A 17,968-nucleotide genomic window follows, 5' to 3' on the forward strand; every position below is an offset into this window, starting at 1 on the left:
TGTAATTAAATTTTTCATTTTGGAGAGGAACATTAGCCGACCTTGACACATTCTTTCTAAAAAGGGTTTGTGGGATTCACCCTATTAACATTAACCAATATTGATTATTCATATATTTAAATAGAGATGGCATCATGTCAAATTCTTATATACGCATCTGTTACGAGTTAGGTTATGTACTACCTTTAATTAAAATTAACCATGGTTTTAATACAGTAAAAAAAACTGTACAGTAGTAAAACCATGGTAACCACAAAATGGCCATGGCTTTGAAAACCCATAGATAAACTATGTTAGTGACATACTAAAATCATGGTTTTGCTAAAAGTAATCAATACACCAAAAAAAGAAAAAAAACATGGTTAATTTTCAGAAGGGTAATGTTAACCAACAACCTAAAGTAAATGTGCACTATCATATATAGGCCACTGTATATACTGCATATTGAAATATTAAAGCGCGTAAAGAATAAATGTAAAAGTGGCAGCGCGCGTGCCTGGTCTAAGGTGTGTGTGTGTGTGTGTGTGTGTGTGTGTGTGTGTGTGTGTGTGTGTGTGTGTGTGTGTGTGTGTGTGTGTGTGTGTGTGTCTCACCGGTTCATCATGACACATGCATGAGACACTTGAGAGGAGCAAAGCATCAGTCAGCGTCCAGCCCAAGCAAACTGAACATCACTTATGTGGAGAGTACATTATTCATGTCCGGATTTTACCTGGAAGTCATAACGGTAAGCTTTACATCTTTCCTCATAATTACAGCAGAACGATAATGTCAAAGTAAAAACTGTTAAATAAATGATGGCTGATGTTTTAGGTGAGTGATTGAAGACGCTTTGCAAACATTGACATTCCACAGGTGTTACTAAAGCCACGCGTTCTCCTCGAGGATTAAAGCTCTTTTTTAATTCTCAGATGTTTTAACATCAACATATATATATCGACCGTTTGTGGGTAAAGGCGAATGAAAAGGATTATGGACATTTTATGCACAACTTTAAAACATTTTCGCGTCAAGTTTTCCGCGTAGCGCATCAGTATGAACCCGCGTTCCTTAGCTTACTCCGGAGGGCGCGTTGGGAAATCGCTGTAAACACAGTAAATCTCTGTGCGCTTTTTGTTTACAGAAATACATAAATATTTATACGTTTATGTGTGGCTTTTAGTCACTATCTTTTTGGGTACGTTTAAATCCCCAAAGGTTTACAATTATTAAATACTAAACATTGTTCTTATGCTCGTTTAATCGTAATTGGATTAACTGTAATGCAGAGTATGACTGGTAAAGTTGATAGTGCACATAGCCCAGCAAGCAATTTCAGCTAAAACAAGGAAAATTTTGGGCTGTCAGTGAAAGTCTAATAGACGTCTAACCATAGCCCAAGAATAGACGATGCAGGTTTAAAATAAATGAAAGCAAACACCTTGAACACCTGTTGACCTTGCTTACACGCTGGCATATAGTACTGTTCCAAGTTATTTTGGCAAAAACGGCATTTAATCAAATTCAAGGTTATAGGGTAGAAGTGGGTTACTTATAGCCGGACTATATTGAGTGTACTGTATAGATAGAACTTTTAAAAGATATTCACGCTGCTCTTTTCCACAATGATAGCTGACAGTTACCGTGTCTGTCTATCACCAAAAAAGTAGGATATATAAAGTTTGTAAGAGGAACTAAAGTTAAATTCTTTAAACACAGAATGCCACATCTCTTTCTGGCATTATCCATTATGCACTTTTGAACTGGTGCCTTTCATTTGGTTTTGAAACTTGTGAAATCTTGGGGCATTTGCCATGACGGAAGTCAACGCTGGTGTGACATCATCTGGTGTGAATATTCAGAATGAATGTTTGATTCTGAATATGGATGTGAATTACTTTCTAAAGATTCCGTGGAGGGAAAGATTATCAGTGCATACCATTAAAAAAATTGCTGTAGTTATGCATAGGGCTGTGCAAAAATATCGATACAGCTACTATCGTGATACATTTTCCCACCAGTTGTCTGTCATATACGACCATTCGACCAATGTCTCAGAAGTTAGTGGGAGTGAATTTAAAAAAGGCTGCAGCTTTCAAAGCCGACGTGTGGAAGCATTTTGCCTTAAAAAAGTAAATAAAAAAATCAGCTCTTTTTAACTTTCTAAAAAAAAAAAAGAAAAGGTATTGCAATGTATCGCAGCATGCGTCGCATTAGATCGTATCGCCATGCATCGGATCATGAGCACATATTGTGATATGTATCGTAACGTGAGGCCCTTTCCAATACCCAGCCCTAGTTATGCAGCTGTTTGCCAGTAACTTACTGTAGATTTAAATGTTATTTACTAGCAACAGTTTGTTCAAAGTTAAATAAACATTAAACATAGACAGGTCTTTGTCTTTACAAAAAAAAAAAAACTATAAAATAACAGCCTCATGCAAAGCATTCTGGGAACAAGAAATCCTCATCAACCTTTTTCTGTTTTATTTTTCATTAAATGTTGGTTTTAATCTTAATCTACAGTAAGCTACTGGCAAACAGCTGCCTGTAATACGGTCATTCCTACAGAAATTTTAAACAGTGTATGTTTTACATTTTGGTCTGTTTCCAACACAGCTTTGTTTGATGTGCAGAATTTTTTTTATATAAAGCACTGGTTAAAAAAATGTCCTGAAATAAAATCAACCGCATTTGGACATTCTGCTTACCTCCTTTCATGTGTTACATAAGTAAGGCATACATTTATAATGACAATATTTTTCAAAGCATACTGATCCTTTAACATATATAATGCCCAAAACGTATGAAAAACATTTAGAAATGACACTGAAGGATACTTGAAAATACAATGAAAGACTTGTACAGACAGTTCATTTTGAAAAAAAAAAAGATAATACCGAAGTGAAGCAAAGTCCAAATAGCTGTGCAAGGTAACACACAGTCTCTATTCTTTAATCTTGAAAATAAAAATTGTCATTAAGAGCCTTCAATATAAAAACTCAGCGTACTTCTTGGGCAAACAGGTAAACTTCCAAAGAAACAAAAATGAGATCAGGCATGTAATATAAGTCTAGACAAGCCGCAGAGAAGAACTGATGAAGCTTGGTTAGAAACCACATCTCTTAGCAACAAGATAATGTCTACAGCTGTCTCACATATTTCTTTAACATCCATGGTCTGATCCCGGTGTCTGATGCTTAATGAACCTTCCTGCGTCTGTGCTGTCGGAAGCACGAGACATTTTAAGTATGCGGATAATTCACATAATAAATTTGCTGGCAGCGTCAGAAATACGAATGTCACCATTCATTGTTTTCAGTTCAGGTTCAGGTTCAGGTTCAGGTTTTAGTGAGTGGGCCTGTTAAGGGAATAGTTCATCCCAAAAGGAAAATTCCATCATTATCAAACCGCATGACATTTCAAAGCCATTTTACTGTGTTGGTCTTACTGGACAAGCAATTGCAATAAATGGGGACTTAATTGTTCAAGGTTTTAATAAGGATGCAGAAGCACTATATGCTAGAAGTGATAAAACAGCATTGTGTGGGAATCAGACAATAATCAGAGAGAAGTGACTATTCACTGACAGTCCTAACCTCTAGTGAACTGTTAACTGCTGTAAAAGGATCAATGAGTCATTGAGCTGAACTCAACAGACTGACAAATCTGATTGGTTAAGAAATCATTCTGCAAACTAGATCAACTAATAATTCATCGATGCTACCTCATTTTTTGTGTAAATTAAGACTTAAATTTACAGTACACTCAAAATACCATAAATGCTGTTTTTTTGGGTAAAGAAAGGGACTCAACCGTTGGATTAAATATGATCCAATGCTGGGTTGTTTAAGCCCAAAATGCTGCATTGTTGACATCTGATGACTGTGTAAAACAACAACATTTTCTTAATTTATTAGAGGTTATTAGCCTGACGTTGTCATACTCAATTCTAGTCAGAATTTGAGTCTGATACCGCTCCATTGAGCTATAAAAATGCCTCTGCACTCAATTGGATAGACCTACGACCAATCAGAGCAACGGAGTGTGTGACGTATGTTGAAATTACGTCTTTGCAGCCTGACCGAACTGCTAGTTATTTCGCTACAATGACACTAACAATGTGATTATACTAAGTCTGAGTTAGCGAAGGTACATCAACACCTACTATGTTTACAACATTTTGTTTATATCACAACATGAAGTGTTTACTAAGTCATACAGTAAGACTATCTCTTACCATTTGTACCTCAAGTGAACTTTATCCACGACGATACCCATTACGTTGGCTTGAAAATATTGGAGCCTAGCATGTCCCTCCACTTATTCAGCAACCACGATTCCGGGCTTCCGAAAAGAAGCTGGCAACGACCACTAATTATATCCATCTCGTTGTGCACGCCGAGTTGCATCGCCGTGATAACGTTAGGTATTTCAGTTGCGACCAACTTTTGCCGAATTCGTTAGGAAGGACGGCAAAAACATCAACAAATGCCCTGCTCGCGTTTCTCTGTTGCTCTTTTAAAATCAATGCTCTGTCGATATCTTTTAGAACAGACTCAATGTCAGAATCCACACATCTGAACTCTACAGCGGCAGCCATTCAACACACGCGCTCTTTGGTGACGTGGTTCATTACGTTACTGTTGATTATCTGTTCTTCATCGTATAAAGCCCGCCCTGACAATTTGATTGGTTCGACCAGCTTTGGGTCTAACATAGTAGCTCCTCAACGCAGAAACCCCAGACCGATCTTCCCGTTTTCAAAATCTTGTGGGCGGGGCTAAGATCGGCTGGCACCCAGGCTAAGAGGTTGTCCCTTTTGACCTAATAGACCCCTTCACAGTTCACATCACAGGCGGTTTCCACTGCGCATGTCGGGGTCAGAAAAGCCATTACAGCAGATTGAGTTGCGTATTATTCGGTATCGTAAAAATGCCTACTTACGTCGTGGACTGTGAAAATCGCACCAGGACTTCCGTTAAGTTTTCGCGATTCATGCAGAATCTCAAAAACAAAAAAATACAACATTTGCTGCTGCAAGCAATTAACATGCAGATGCGGACAATGCAAAGATCAAAGAGGCTTGTGTCTGTAGTGCTCACTTCATTTGAGGTAACTCATCATTTTTCAGCCCTGTTATATTAAATTATAAAGCCTGGATGGTATGAACAGTTTGACCCCATGCTGCGCGTGCACCCGATAGTCAATTAATGTTTACAAACCTTGAAGGGGTCTATTGGTATAAACAGGTTCGAATTAACTCAACTGTTGGGTTTGTCCGTATTTAAACAGATGAACTGCCACTGCTGTCGAGCTAGGCAGGCGTGGTTTTAGCAAATAGAGCTTCACCCACATGCCGCATTTTTATCCATTTAGATTGAAAGGAACCCAGTGTTTTGAGTGTAGTGAACTAAAGCACTGCTTATCTTGATAAGTGTTGTAATCTTTCAGAGGAACAAATACAAAACTATTTTTCTGTTTCCCTAAATATGTGCCATTACACATAAGAAGAATTAAGATACAACTTTGCAGTGGTTTTTGCAAAACTTCTCCTTCAAACAGAAAATACATAAATCCCAGTCTTTATCTCATCAATGTCGGCAAAACATAGAGGAAACAAAAATCTTTTGATATTTTGCATATTTCCCAGTCAAATGATAGTGTGATTCAGGTCAATTTGAACAGATGAATAACTGTGTTCAAAACATTACCAACATTCAAGATGTGTATTGTTGCTTGTCATCTATCAGAGTGCCAAAGTTGGTTGCCGTTTATTGGTCAAGTGTGAACACGACTCGTTATGATTGTTATCCGACCGTCATCCAAACATTATGGGGCGGTTTCCCAGACAGGGCTTATCCTAGTCCCAGACTAAAATCCATGTTTGAGCTGTCTTAATTTAAAAACATCTTGCACTGACATAGCTTAACATATATCAGTACCATTATTTTGTCTCAAGATGCACACCAGTATTGTAAGGTATGTTTGTAAAAAAGTCCTAATTTAACTAAGACCTAGTCCTGGATTAATCTAAACCTTGTCCGGGAAACCATCCCATATGTACAACTACAAACTTATATAGTCAGTGTTTGTCGGATTAGCCTTTGTATGACAAAAACTAAGATTATACAACAGTTCTTTCTGATTGGCCAAGATGTATTATTGATCACCAAACCAGCTCTCTTCTATTGTTTCGGCTGTAAAAGTGACAGCGTGTTATTTCAACCCTGTTTAATTGGGATTTGCACCCTATTCATGAATATCAGTCATGTGACCTTTTACGTCATTCCAGTTGCCTGCCGCCATCTTGAGTACCTACCGAGTACCAGTAGGCTACTGACAAGCATTGGCTAGGTTGCTACAATTTACGCATTTCTTATCTTTTACCGTCTATGATTTTTATGGATACTGGAAACGGCTATGAAAGGCAACATTTCGCACCTGGACTGTCATGAAAAGAAACGCTACTTTTAAAAAAATATCTTGGTTAGGGTGTGATGCCTACTCGGTCCCTGATGCGTTCTTCCAGCCGCTGTCCGCTGCTACCAAACTACCACCAGAGGTGTAAAAAGTACTCAAAAATGTTACTCAAGTGAAAGTACAAGTACTGAGTGTAAATTTTACTCACTTAAAAGTAAAAGTATCTGGCCAGAATAATACTTGAGTAAAAGTAAAAATGTACCACATTAAAATTGTACTTGACTATTAAAAAAGTAAAAGTAACATGAAGAATGAAAAGAGATTCTTGTTTAAGCTAAAAACATGAAGTGAATGAACCACATACAAGGTTTTATCCTGCTTTACAACGATTTGTATTTAATTGTATTTAATTATCAAACTATAAGACTACTACCTAATTTCAGTATGCAACATGCTACTCGAAGTTTTAAAACCTCGAATTTAACCAAAATTTAAGCTCTATCAAGCCTTCTCACAGGCAGCCGATGCAGGAAGAGGTGTAGATCTGATTTTGTGCATGTCCGATAGGAATCCAATCACATTTAGAATGTGTGAATGGCCAAAAACCACATGAAATCTGCTTTTTTTTATTCGTTTCAGGCTACACCCAGAGGTGAAATCACATTTCCGGAAATCCATTTCAGTCTGACTGCCCTGATCGACTGAACGCATTTGTGAGGCTTTTTGGTTACGTCATGCTGTTGCGTCACGTAAAACGTAAACATGTCAGACGTCGAAATAGATTGTCATTTCAGTCATTGCCATAGAAACAGTGCAAATAATCCGGAAAACGTCAGAATGCTACAGGACGCACAGACCGGATCTGAACAGTTGTGTAGGACAGCTGGTAGGCCTATACAGTAAACTTTAAGTTTATCTATGAAGAGACACTGTAAAACAATAAAACTTCAGGTGATGCTGTTAACCTGTTACAGACCTACAACTCTTTTGTTCTCCTTATCTCTTCATCACAAAGGTTTTTACCCTGAACAGCCTTCTTAACCTTCAGGCTCACATCATTGGGTATCTGCTGAATATATATGTTATGTTGTTCTGAGATTCCAATTTTATATTCATGTGTAGTCTTATGTTAAAGGTGATGGTGCAATGTTTAATTTCTATAATTCTAAGAGAAGGTGTACCAACGTAGTCTGTACTCCTGCAAGGGGTGTCACCTCATGAGGAGATCTAGATTACAGATGGTTAACAGTCCCATTTGGTACTCTTTCAGGTCTCGAGGACTGACCAACCAAATCTTGATTTGAGATTTTATTATTCTTTATCTCATTCTGTGTATATAAGGTGGCTTGGCAAGAGACTTTAGCAAGAATCTTCCCCACACTTTGTGGTTGTGTATTCAAACATAATGGAATAAATCTTTTACAAGAATCTTCCTACACCACTTCCATGATGGAAGTACTCTGTAGCCAGAGTGTCTATTGCCAGGTATGACTTTGTAACTTTTGCAACTGTTGATCATTTTAAATAATTGGACTTCAATCATATTCTGTATGATATTCTTCAATGGATGTTTGAAGCTGAAACCTGCCTGGTAAAATAAATTGTTATTATTGATTTATTTGAATTCTTTAGAAATTATTATTTCCAGTAGATTAGAAGGAGTCTGGTATTACAGCAAAATTAATTATGTCAGGATATGATCATACTGGTGTTTTGATGTTGAATGGAGTATGGGGCACATTCACCAGAACTCTCAGATTTCTGTCTATCACCTGACTTAGCAAGTTACATGATCTTGACTAAAGTAATTATTTTTATGATCGGAGCAAGCATGGAATAATTTACACACAGAGGTCAAAGAAAATAATTTAATCCTGATAAATGGAATTATGTTTTTAGAAGAGCCAAGACACGAAAGAATGAGATCCCTTCACCCGCGCCATTGGATTTCGTTGTTGGGCCGATGGGTGGCCCCTTACAGTTGTGATACACAATATGGACAGCGAATCTGTCCAATCGGATATGCATAAAAAATCAGATGTGGACTGACTATGTGAACAAGGTATAAGTCTTAATAGAGAGGCTGCAAATAGCAGGGAACGTGTCACACGGAAACACACTTCATGTGTTAAAGTAAAAGTATTGTTTTTAAATTGTACTCAAGTAAAGTAAAAATCTCCATAAATAATACTTAAGTACAGTAATCAAGTAAAATTCCTCAAGTACTTTACACCTCTGATTACCACCATTTTTACAACACTAAGAAGGCACGACACAACATGAAACTTTGCTCAGTGTATCACCTGGATCTCTACACATGAACGCGAGCATGAACACTGTTTGTGTACACAGAGCTCACCAAAAAGAAAGGTTTTGTACAACTGACTTTGGCTGTTATGTTTTCCGCTCGCCATCTTTGCCAGACATAAAGAATCAACTTCTGAATGCGAATGAATGAATCTCATATGAGGCTCCTTTTTCAACTAGAAGGTCAATATTGTTTTTCACTTGCGACAAAACAACAAATTATCCGTGCATGTAACTATGCTTTAGGAGCTATCCATCTTTACTCTCCACCCTCCTTACGTCGCATTCAGAGATCGATACATCTTGACACCAAAACAACCAAAGTCAGTTGTTCAAAACCTTCTTTTCAGTAAACTCTGTGTACACAAACAATGTTCTCAATGCTCGAGCCCACGTGCAGAGACACAGGTGAAAGTATGATGTTGTTTCGAGCCTTCTTAGTGTTGCAAAAACAGCGATTCTGATGCTCACAACATATTGAAGGCATTGGGTCCTATTTTAACGGTCTTAGCGCATTGTCTAAAGCGCACAGCGTAACGTCTAAATGGGTGTGTCCGAATGCACTTTTGCTAATTTAACGACGGGAAAAATGGTTTGTGCGCCATGCGCATGGTCGAAAAGGGTTGGTCCTATTTTTTTAATGATTAATTTGGAGTATTTTGGGCGTAACGTGCAATAAACCAATGAGAGTCACAGCTCTCATCCCCTTTAAAAGCCAGTTGCGCTAGCGCTATGTATGTCTAATCCCTATTTAGATGACAGACTTTGTAAACTGAAAAACTAAGTGGAGGAGGAAGATCCCCAGTTTAAGATTAATGTTAAATAATTGTGTTGTTTTTCACTTGTATTGAAATTGTTATTTTTTATGAAAATCTTTAAAACCCGTTTTCTTTTAGTCATGGAAGTAAAAAAGCAGGCTTTTAATTGCTTTAAATGTATGGCTATCCAATATCATAAAAAAATAATTTACAAGTATGTAAGAAAAGGTTTGTACTAAAAATACTTTATTTGTAACAAACAGGAGATGAAGAATTTACAAACGGCCCTCCGCAAGGTTCAGCACTTGGACAGCGTCAGTTTTTTTTAAGCATTACTTAAAAATGTTTCTCATCTCAGTATATCCACAGGTACAGAGTCATCATATACAATAAATCCGAGAGGTAACATTTAAAAAAACATTTAAAAACAGATACATTTGTTTAAAGCAAAGCATTTATTTACTTACCAGGCTGCAGGTGAAGCAGCTCTTTACGCCTTCTAATGTCTCATAATCGGTCCTCATTTATGTCCAAGAGACTCAATAATAATCTTTTACATTCAATCCTTTAAACTTTCATATTTAAAAGGGTTTTTGTGCTGCTGCACATTCATGTGTGTGATAAGCAAACACGCGTTGTCGTCCTGTTTAGGCGCATATTACTAATGCGTTCTTTAAATAACAAAAAAAATACTGCGCCATTGACTTTAGAGCAGGTTTTTGTTGGTCAATGGCGTAGTCTATTTTACACACCTCGTTTTCAGACCAGAACGCCTATGGGCGCAAAAGGGGGCGCAAATGCATTTGCTATTTAAACAACGCAGCGCTAAACGTGAAAATTATAATTGCGCAGGGTGGAAACTAGCAAAAGACACTTGCGTCGTGCATTCCGCTGCGCTGGGTGTAAGATAGAGCCCATAGCTTCTAGTTCTTTTGCGACCACTTCAGGTACTCAAAATTATCACCTTTATGGTGAATGCTTTGTGTCCATTATGATCTTCACATGTTCACTATTACAGATATTAGCACTATTACCTGCACTATTACAGATAGCTCAACCTGATTTTCCCAAGTGTGAGATGTCCTCAGGGCAACATACTACGTTGACCCAAGGACAACATTTTGTATATAAAACCTAAACCCACCCCAACTCTATAACCATAACCAAACCCTAAAATCAGAGGGAAATGATAAGTGAAAAACAATGGTCTAGAATCAGCCAATCCTGGTTGTAAGCTTAAACTTGAAACAAACTGTAAGCTTATTTCTAAAATCTTAATGGTTGATTTAAAAGTTGTCCCTGGGTCAACACAATGTTGCCCTGAGGACATCAGCCACTTGGCAAAATCAGTAGAGACATTACATATATTAATATAAGAATTTAGTGTGCTATTACACTTTAATGCATTCTTGTTGGATTTGTTTTTCAGGAATTCCGTTAGTTGGATTGAATCGTAATATCCAATCAGACTGTGTGCTTTCTCACAATTTTAACATCATGTGACATGTGGACTGTCCAATGGAGACCACTACAACACTTATCAAGATAAACAGCCGACTCGAGAGAATTCTTGAGCATCTTGAACCCAACGTAACAACCGTGTTAAACGTGTCCGCCCCCTTCCATCATCACATGAATAATGCCGTGTTGGGGGTTCTCCTTGGCACACTGTCCCTTCTGACGGTTATCATGAACCTGCTGGTACTTTTTGCCGTCAGAAAAGAAAGAACATTGCACACAGTTGGGAACCTTTACATAGTTAGCCTCTCGATAGCTGACCTGATCGTTGGAGCCACAGTCATGCCCTTGAATCTAGTGTACCTGCTAGAGGATGAATGGAAATTGGGTCGGCTTGTTTGCCAATTCTGGCTGGTAATGGATTACGTTGCGAGCACGGCTTCTATTTTCAGTTTGTTCATCCTATGCCTGGACAGGTACCGCTCTGTCCGACACCCCTTACAGTATTTAAAATACCGGACACGAGGAAGAGCTACATTGGTGATTTGTAGCGCATGGCTTCTCTCCATGACATGGACAGTTCCCATGCTGGGGTGGCGGATGTTTGCACAAGTTGACAGGAAGCCAGAGCTGGAGAACAAGTGTGACACAGACTTCCGCTTTGTGACGTGGTTCAAGGTTCTGACTGCCATCCTTAACTTCTACATCCCATCTTTCCTGATGCTTCTGTTCTACTCGCAGATCTTCATTGCTGTGCGGGAACATTACAGAGAGTGGGAGAACTTTGCTGGTCCGATGGTGAAAACGGAAGCAGATGATACATTACAAAACGGAATGCCGTTGCAAATAACCAAAGTGTCTGAGAAAGATAGTTTGGGTTCACATGCATATTCTCCAAAAGAGGGTCTGTTGGATCAGTACAGTTTGGAACAGCCTTACAATTTAAGGGACAATCTGGAGGAAAACACAGATTCCTTGTCTGAAGTGAAGAAGAAAAGTTGTTACAAAAAGAAACCGATATTCGGTCTTTCAAAACGCATGAGAAAGAGCATGCAAGAGTCCAAGGAAATTTCCTCTATGAGCGATGATGGAGAAACTATTGCTGGAGCTCCCGTCAGGCAGCCATCTTTATCTCTGGGATTTCTCCAGTCGGATAATAACACTCAGCCCAAAACCTTCGTGAATGTGAATGACTGCAATGTGTTAGTGCCGAATTCTGTCGGTAACATTTGTGAGATTGCACCCGCAGTGGATATTCACAATTACACAGCTGTTTTCTGCAATCACGATACGCCGCCTTCACCACCATCACCGTGGGCAGAAAACAGTCCTCAACTAGACACTACCAATTCAATGCCTGTAAAACAAATATGGCAGAAGCTCTGTGAACAATCAAAACAGAGCGTCCACAGCATGCGCATACGTAAAGAGAGGAAAGCCGCCAGGCAACTCGGCTGTATCATCGGTGTCTTTATGGTGTGCTGGATCCCGTATTTTATCACCTTTATGGTGATGGCTTTGTGTGAAACTTGTGTCCATCATGACCTTCACATGTTCACTATTTGGCTTGGGTACATCAACTCCACTCTGAATCCTTTCATATACCCACTGTGCAATGAAAACTTCAAAAGAGTGTTCAAGAAGATTTTTCATATTAATAGATGAAATTTACAGTTTTAACACAGCTTTATAAAAACTGTTAGCTTGCCTGTTTCATCTGTGATTTTGAATCGTGTTTCTCGTGACATTGTGTAAAGTTTCTACATTGGTAGTAAGTAATCACCAAGATGTGCATCTGTCAGATCTTGTATGTATAAAGTAATGTTATTATTTATAATTTTTATTATTATTTGCAATCTGCATCAGATTATTATTAATCATATAGTTGTTTCATCATTTTAAGGTCAAATTCACTTAACCCAGAGTGTATTCTAGGTGAATTTTAAAGGTGCCGTAGAATGTAAAACTGTATTTATGTAGGCATAGATGAATAATAAGAGTTCTGTACATGGTAATGACATATCATGAGCCTCAAACACGATTGTTTCCTCCTTCTAATGTAACCCTTGTTTATGCAAAAGACAGCTGGAAAACAGACCAATCTCAACATAACACCAACTGTGACGTTACAGTCGAGATGTTCGTCCCTACATTAAATTGCCGAAATAATGCAATATTTGTCAGCTATGTCAATGGTTGCGTGTTAAAGATGCTGTCATAGTTTGGAATGCAAATGTAGTCAGGGCTATGAGAAAATCGCTTTGTTACTTTCGTCCCGCGTTACTTTCACCCTGGTTTTCCCCTATTCACAGTTCTACCCTACTGAAGGAGCTGCTTTGTGAAACAACCAATCAGAGGAGAGCTCAACTGATTATTCATGACCCTTTTAAATAAGGTAATACTAGACCATTTCATTCTAAAGGCATTCTAGGGTTGTAAATGGACATGTAAAACCGTCTCTAGATAAAAGTTGCACTTAATTAAGCCACATACCTTCTATCTAGATCAATTTAACAGATTATTTCAATGCATTCTTTGGCACCTTTAAGCACTTAAAATGCTACTATAAAATGACTGCTTCAGCTTTTAGATCCAATTTTACCACACAAAGTAACAAGTACTGTAACTGCAGTATTTATCATCCTCATGTACAGTATTTTTATTTGCTACAGCTTTGGCCATAAATCCATCAAGTAAATCCAACTGATTTTGCATTTTCCACTGCTTTGACATTAATCAGGCCTATGTTTTCATAGCATGTACTGTACACATCTAAAAGCAATTTCATTCAATTTGGTAGCCCATTATATTAAAAGCTTGTAACTGGCACATACAAGGACAGATGAACATATTGGCATGTTTTAAATGGCAGACTAGTCTTTATGTTATTTTATTTTATGCAAAGGAAAATGTTGTGTGTATACATTAATATACACAGTCTGGACATTATTTGTGAACATGGGAAACCCAGATCATTTGCCACAGCTGCCATAAATGTAGTATAAAATCAGAGAACACTGTGTTAAAAACTGTACAGATCATAAAATAATTAAATAGCAAACAGTGATCATTTAAAACAGGAAAGACTGTATTGCTTACTCTTTTTTTTCATACAGCACATACATACAGTATTGGGTTCTGCATAATTCTCACAGGCTGCTGGTAATACAAAGAAAGAGTCTACAAAGAACTAAAGTAGGGAAAAATCAATTATATAATCATGTATAATCGTAATGCAGTGAAGTCTCATTCATTTCTAATTTGCTTTGAACACAGCAGGCATTGTCAGTATTTAATTATTGCCTGTCACTCACTATAAAGCCATGTGATTGGATGAACAACAATTGCACTTTTGATAAAGCCAAATTTATTTACATAACTTTTTCGAATAATCTGCCAAGTACATTTAGGAAAGTGTTCACAAAATTTTACATTCTATGACAATTAGCATATCTTTGTTGTTTAATATTTATTTATTAATAAAAATTAGTAAATATTCTGGGTTACATACACCAATGAACTGAGATGTCTACATTAATACAGATTAGTTTTTTAGGCGCATAAACTTCTGACGGGGTGCACAAGTGTTTAGATCAGTCCTACAAGTTCTAATGTAGATTGTAGAGGTAGACCGATTAATCGTCAAAATTAATCGGCACCGATATTTCATTGGTTAAACAATCGGCAATCTGTAAAAAAATCCATGCCGATAGTTTTTCAGAGTGCGTTCGTTGCTTCATATCATTATGAAGTAATTAATTTGCTGAATAGATGTTGCATTAGCAGAGAAACAACAGCATGGACGTAAGTTTGTCGTCAGGGCTGACAGGACAATAATATTAGTAGTACATAAAACAGTTACACAAAAATACTACAGATAAATCCAACCCAAATGTTTAATGTCATGATTATAACAATTGATTTGCATTCATTTATTTCCAGCTGGTTACCTTTATTCACCTTTAATTTAATAATGAGAGAAAGCGAACTATATGCAGCTGTCGGCTATATTAACACATGCAACAAATCAAAATCTGAATTCACCTCAGTTCTTTTTTATAATCACTGCAATACATATTTTGTAATTTTGTTAAGATAATCATTAAATGTTTAAACAGGAGCAAATAAAGTACAAGACTACACATATAATACACATTTATGTAATTTCGATGTTACCAGTGTGAGTATTTTACAGAAGTATTTACTTCAATACTTATTAATATAATTTATATATTTTTATTTATACATTTATTTCATTTAGCACATTTTCATGGTTCAGTACTGTTTTATTGCTTTTGTAATACATTACAGCACTGTTTCACTTTAAGTGTTATGTTAGTTTTTATCCAGTATCTGTTTTAAAAACTATCAGTCGATTAATCGGTTATCGGCAAGTAGGGATCTAATTTAAATCGGAATAGTAAGACTGATTAGTCCTAACTATTGCTAGTTTCAGAATAGGTTATAAGACATACTTTTAACTTAGTGGTTATGTTTATGCAACTAGTCACTCTTTAGAGTTTATGTAAACAGTGCTTTAAATATACATTATGCCATTTTTGTAACATTTTCATTGCATAAGAAAAAAAATAATTTTCTTTGGTAAATGACACTAAATAAACTGTATTGTATTGTATTGTATTTATTACAGAGCTACTATGAATTAGGGTTAAAGAGCTACAAGGTTTTATGGGGATATTTTGTTACATGAACTCTATACCACATACAGGTTTGACTCAGTACAATAGAAGCTGGATGCTGAAGGAATGCAGACAGTAACTTACGGAAGCTTTCAGTGTGTCATTGATCTCAGCTGTCTGGCTTTTCTGGATAATTCACTAACGCCCATCTGCTTTGCCCTGCTTCTGAAAATGCACGGATTTCACTTTCATAGGGCTAAACATGAAAAGGAACGGCGTATATAAGTTTTTGTCAGTATTTTCCTGTCTATTTGTCTGTTTCTTTCTGTTATTTTGGGTGGTTGCCTTTTATTCAATGATTCAGGCACCATAAAAATCTCGTGCGTTTATTGTAAGTTATTTGCCTATATTTACACGTCGTCAGAAAACACATTTTGCTAACACCTCTTAAATTAAACACACGATAGACGATCTTTTTTTTACAGTTGCGAAACAACTAGCAGATTTTATATTTGTTTTAATAGCTAAACGATCACGTTTTACATTGTGACTATATTTGTTTACTTATTAAATTAATTAAAATAAATCGTTTGAATAGCGCTAGCTCTGAGGTGACACCAAAACAAAGCGACTGCGCACGTGCAGGTGATGACAGCGGTCACATGACATCAACCAGGAAGTCCAGTTCTGGTAAGAGATGTTTGTGTTTTCACATGTATTCACTACTGCTCTAATGTTGTGTTCACTGTTTACATAAAATATTAAATGAGTGTAATGAACTCGGATTGTTGTGCTCATACTTCGTTATGGTGTTTCATTGCTTTGTCGTAATAAACAGAATGCTATATTAAATTCAATCAGTTAGTTCAACGAGACAAACACAACAGTTAACTTACTAACATCTCAGTAACGTTACTAACTTACAGACAAACAGTTTTACTAGTAATTCGTTGACTGCTCGTAATTAGTTTAATATATACAGTTTATCAGGTTCCTATATGGTTAGTTTGGACAGTAAACAGTAAGTCTGAAAAGTGTTCAACAAACTAAACCACGTCCACAAAATTCAAAACCACACCATCTTTTGTGCTATGTCAAAATTCACTTGAAATACATTTTAACTTGCAAGAAAAATATCCATCACAGATGTATTATTTTATAAATTGTATTATGACCTTTATGACAGAATCCTGAATCATTGTAAATAAATGAACACTGATGAATAGAGAAGGATTAGCAAAATACCTGAGCAGTGTATATGAGTCTGTGGGTGTCAAGGGCAGAAATGCACTATGAACATATTATAAAGGTAGTCCATATAACTTGTGCACTAATATCCATTTGATAGCAATGTGTGAAGAACAGCTGCTAAAATGTATTACATTGCTCACTTAGTAACAATCTTGCATTGAAAAGCCTGCTTGGTCAGTTTCATTGCATAAATTAAGAGCAGCTTTAAAATAAAACTAGTTTATTCTCCATGAAATAAAGAAAGTGAGACGGGTTTGGGTAAAGAATTGTCATTGACTACATTAAATAACACTTATCAGACCTTTTCTAGTCACACATGCGCAGATGTTTCTCTTGCACTGGACATTTTAGTCATTTTGAATACTTATTTTATGGTTTGTTTTATTACAGTTTAAGTGAGGAATCTAAACACACAGTCCTGATGGCAGAGATGATGGAGAAGGGTGCGGCTGCCCCAAAGCTGCAGTTTGCCCCTTTCTGCAGTGCTCTGGAGGCAGGATTCTGGCATCAGCTCACCCAGAAGAAACTCATTGATTACCGCTTAGATGAAAGTCCAAGAAACATCAAAGGCTATTACTATAACGGTGAGTAATTATTCATACGGGTAAGGGTGTATTCATAGCAGGAAAGTCTGCTAGTTAACTTGCTTTGGTCCAGACCAAATAAAATGTCTTTTTTGTTTTGTTTCACACTGCCCTTTGGAAGTGAACCAAAATTTGTAAAGAAAAACACGTGTGTTAAGGTTTTGCAATGTATCACAACTTATTGCATCGCAACCCCTGTATTGTGAAATGTATTGTATTGCGAGATTCTTACCGACACACAGAATTAATAACAGTGCTTTTTTGATACCAGTAATCTATTTGAAGAGATTCCCCCAAAAAGGGAAATTCTCCTCATCATTTACTCACTCCTACGTTGTTACAAACCTCTATAAATTTCTTTGTTCTGATAAATGCAAAGTAAAAAATTTTCAGGAATGTTTGAAACCAAACCCATCATGAGCCTCATTTACTTTCATAGTAGACAAAAAGAATACCATAGAAGTGAATGGGGCTTATGAATTCATATAGGTTTGTAACAACATGAGAGTGATATTTGGGTGAACTATCCCTTTAACACTAGGTTACTGTTATGAAGTTTTGGTCATCT

At 36.9% G+C, this 17,968-nt stretch overlaps 2 protein-coding genes across 2 annotated transcripts in view; both read left to right on the top strand.

The window, feature by feature from the left end:
- Window positions 1-546: 546 nt before the first annotated feature.
- hrh1 (histamine receptor H1) lies at window positions 547-14,009 on the top strand. Its single transcript, XM_055184665.2, has 2 exons — window positions 547-727; window positions 10,897-14,009. Exon 2 carries the CDS (start codon window positions 10,986-10,988, stop codon window positions 12,588-12,590), a length of 1,605 nt encoding a protein of 534 aa, XP_055040640.2. The 5' UTR covers window positions 547-727; window positions 10,897-10,985; the 3' UTR covers window positions 12,591-14,009.
- A 1,636-nt stretch (window positions 14,010-15,645) lies between these two features.
- The window catches only part of atg7 (ATG7 autophagy related 7 homolog (S. cerevisiae)), a 121,096-nt gene continuing 118,773 nt past the window's right edge, over window positions 15,646-17,968 (top strand). Inside the window, exons 1-2 of the mRNA XM_073875759.1 lie at window positions 15,646-16,255; window positions 17,207-17,400. Of these exons, the coding sequence (XP_073731860.1) occupies window positions 17,238-17,400 (163 nt within the window). The 5' untranslated portion in view covers window positions 15,646-16,255; window positions 17,207-17,237. The remainder of the gene's footprint in view (window positions 16,256-17,206; window positions 17,401-17,968) is intronic.

Source organism: Misgurnus anguillicaudatus, chromosome 14, assembly GCF_027580225.2.
Source record: "Misgurnus anguillicaudatus chromosome 14, ASM2758022v2, whole genome shotgun sequence".
In the NCBI taxonomy this organism is placed as follows: Eukaryota; Metazoa; Chordata; class Actinopteri; order Cypriniformes; family Cobitidae; genus Misgurnus; species Misgurnus anguillicaudatus.

What these genes read in the sequence shown, in the direction of transcription:
- hrh1 (XM_055184665.2), top strand. Translation starts at nt 10,986, where the DNA reads ATGGAGACCACTACAACACTTATCAAGATAAACAGCCGACTCGAGAGA.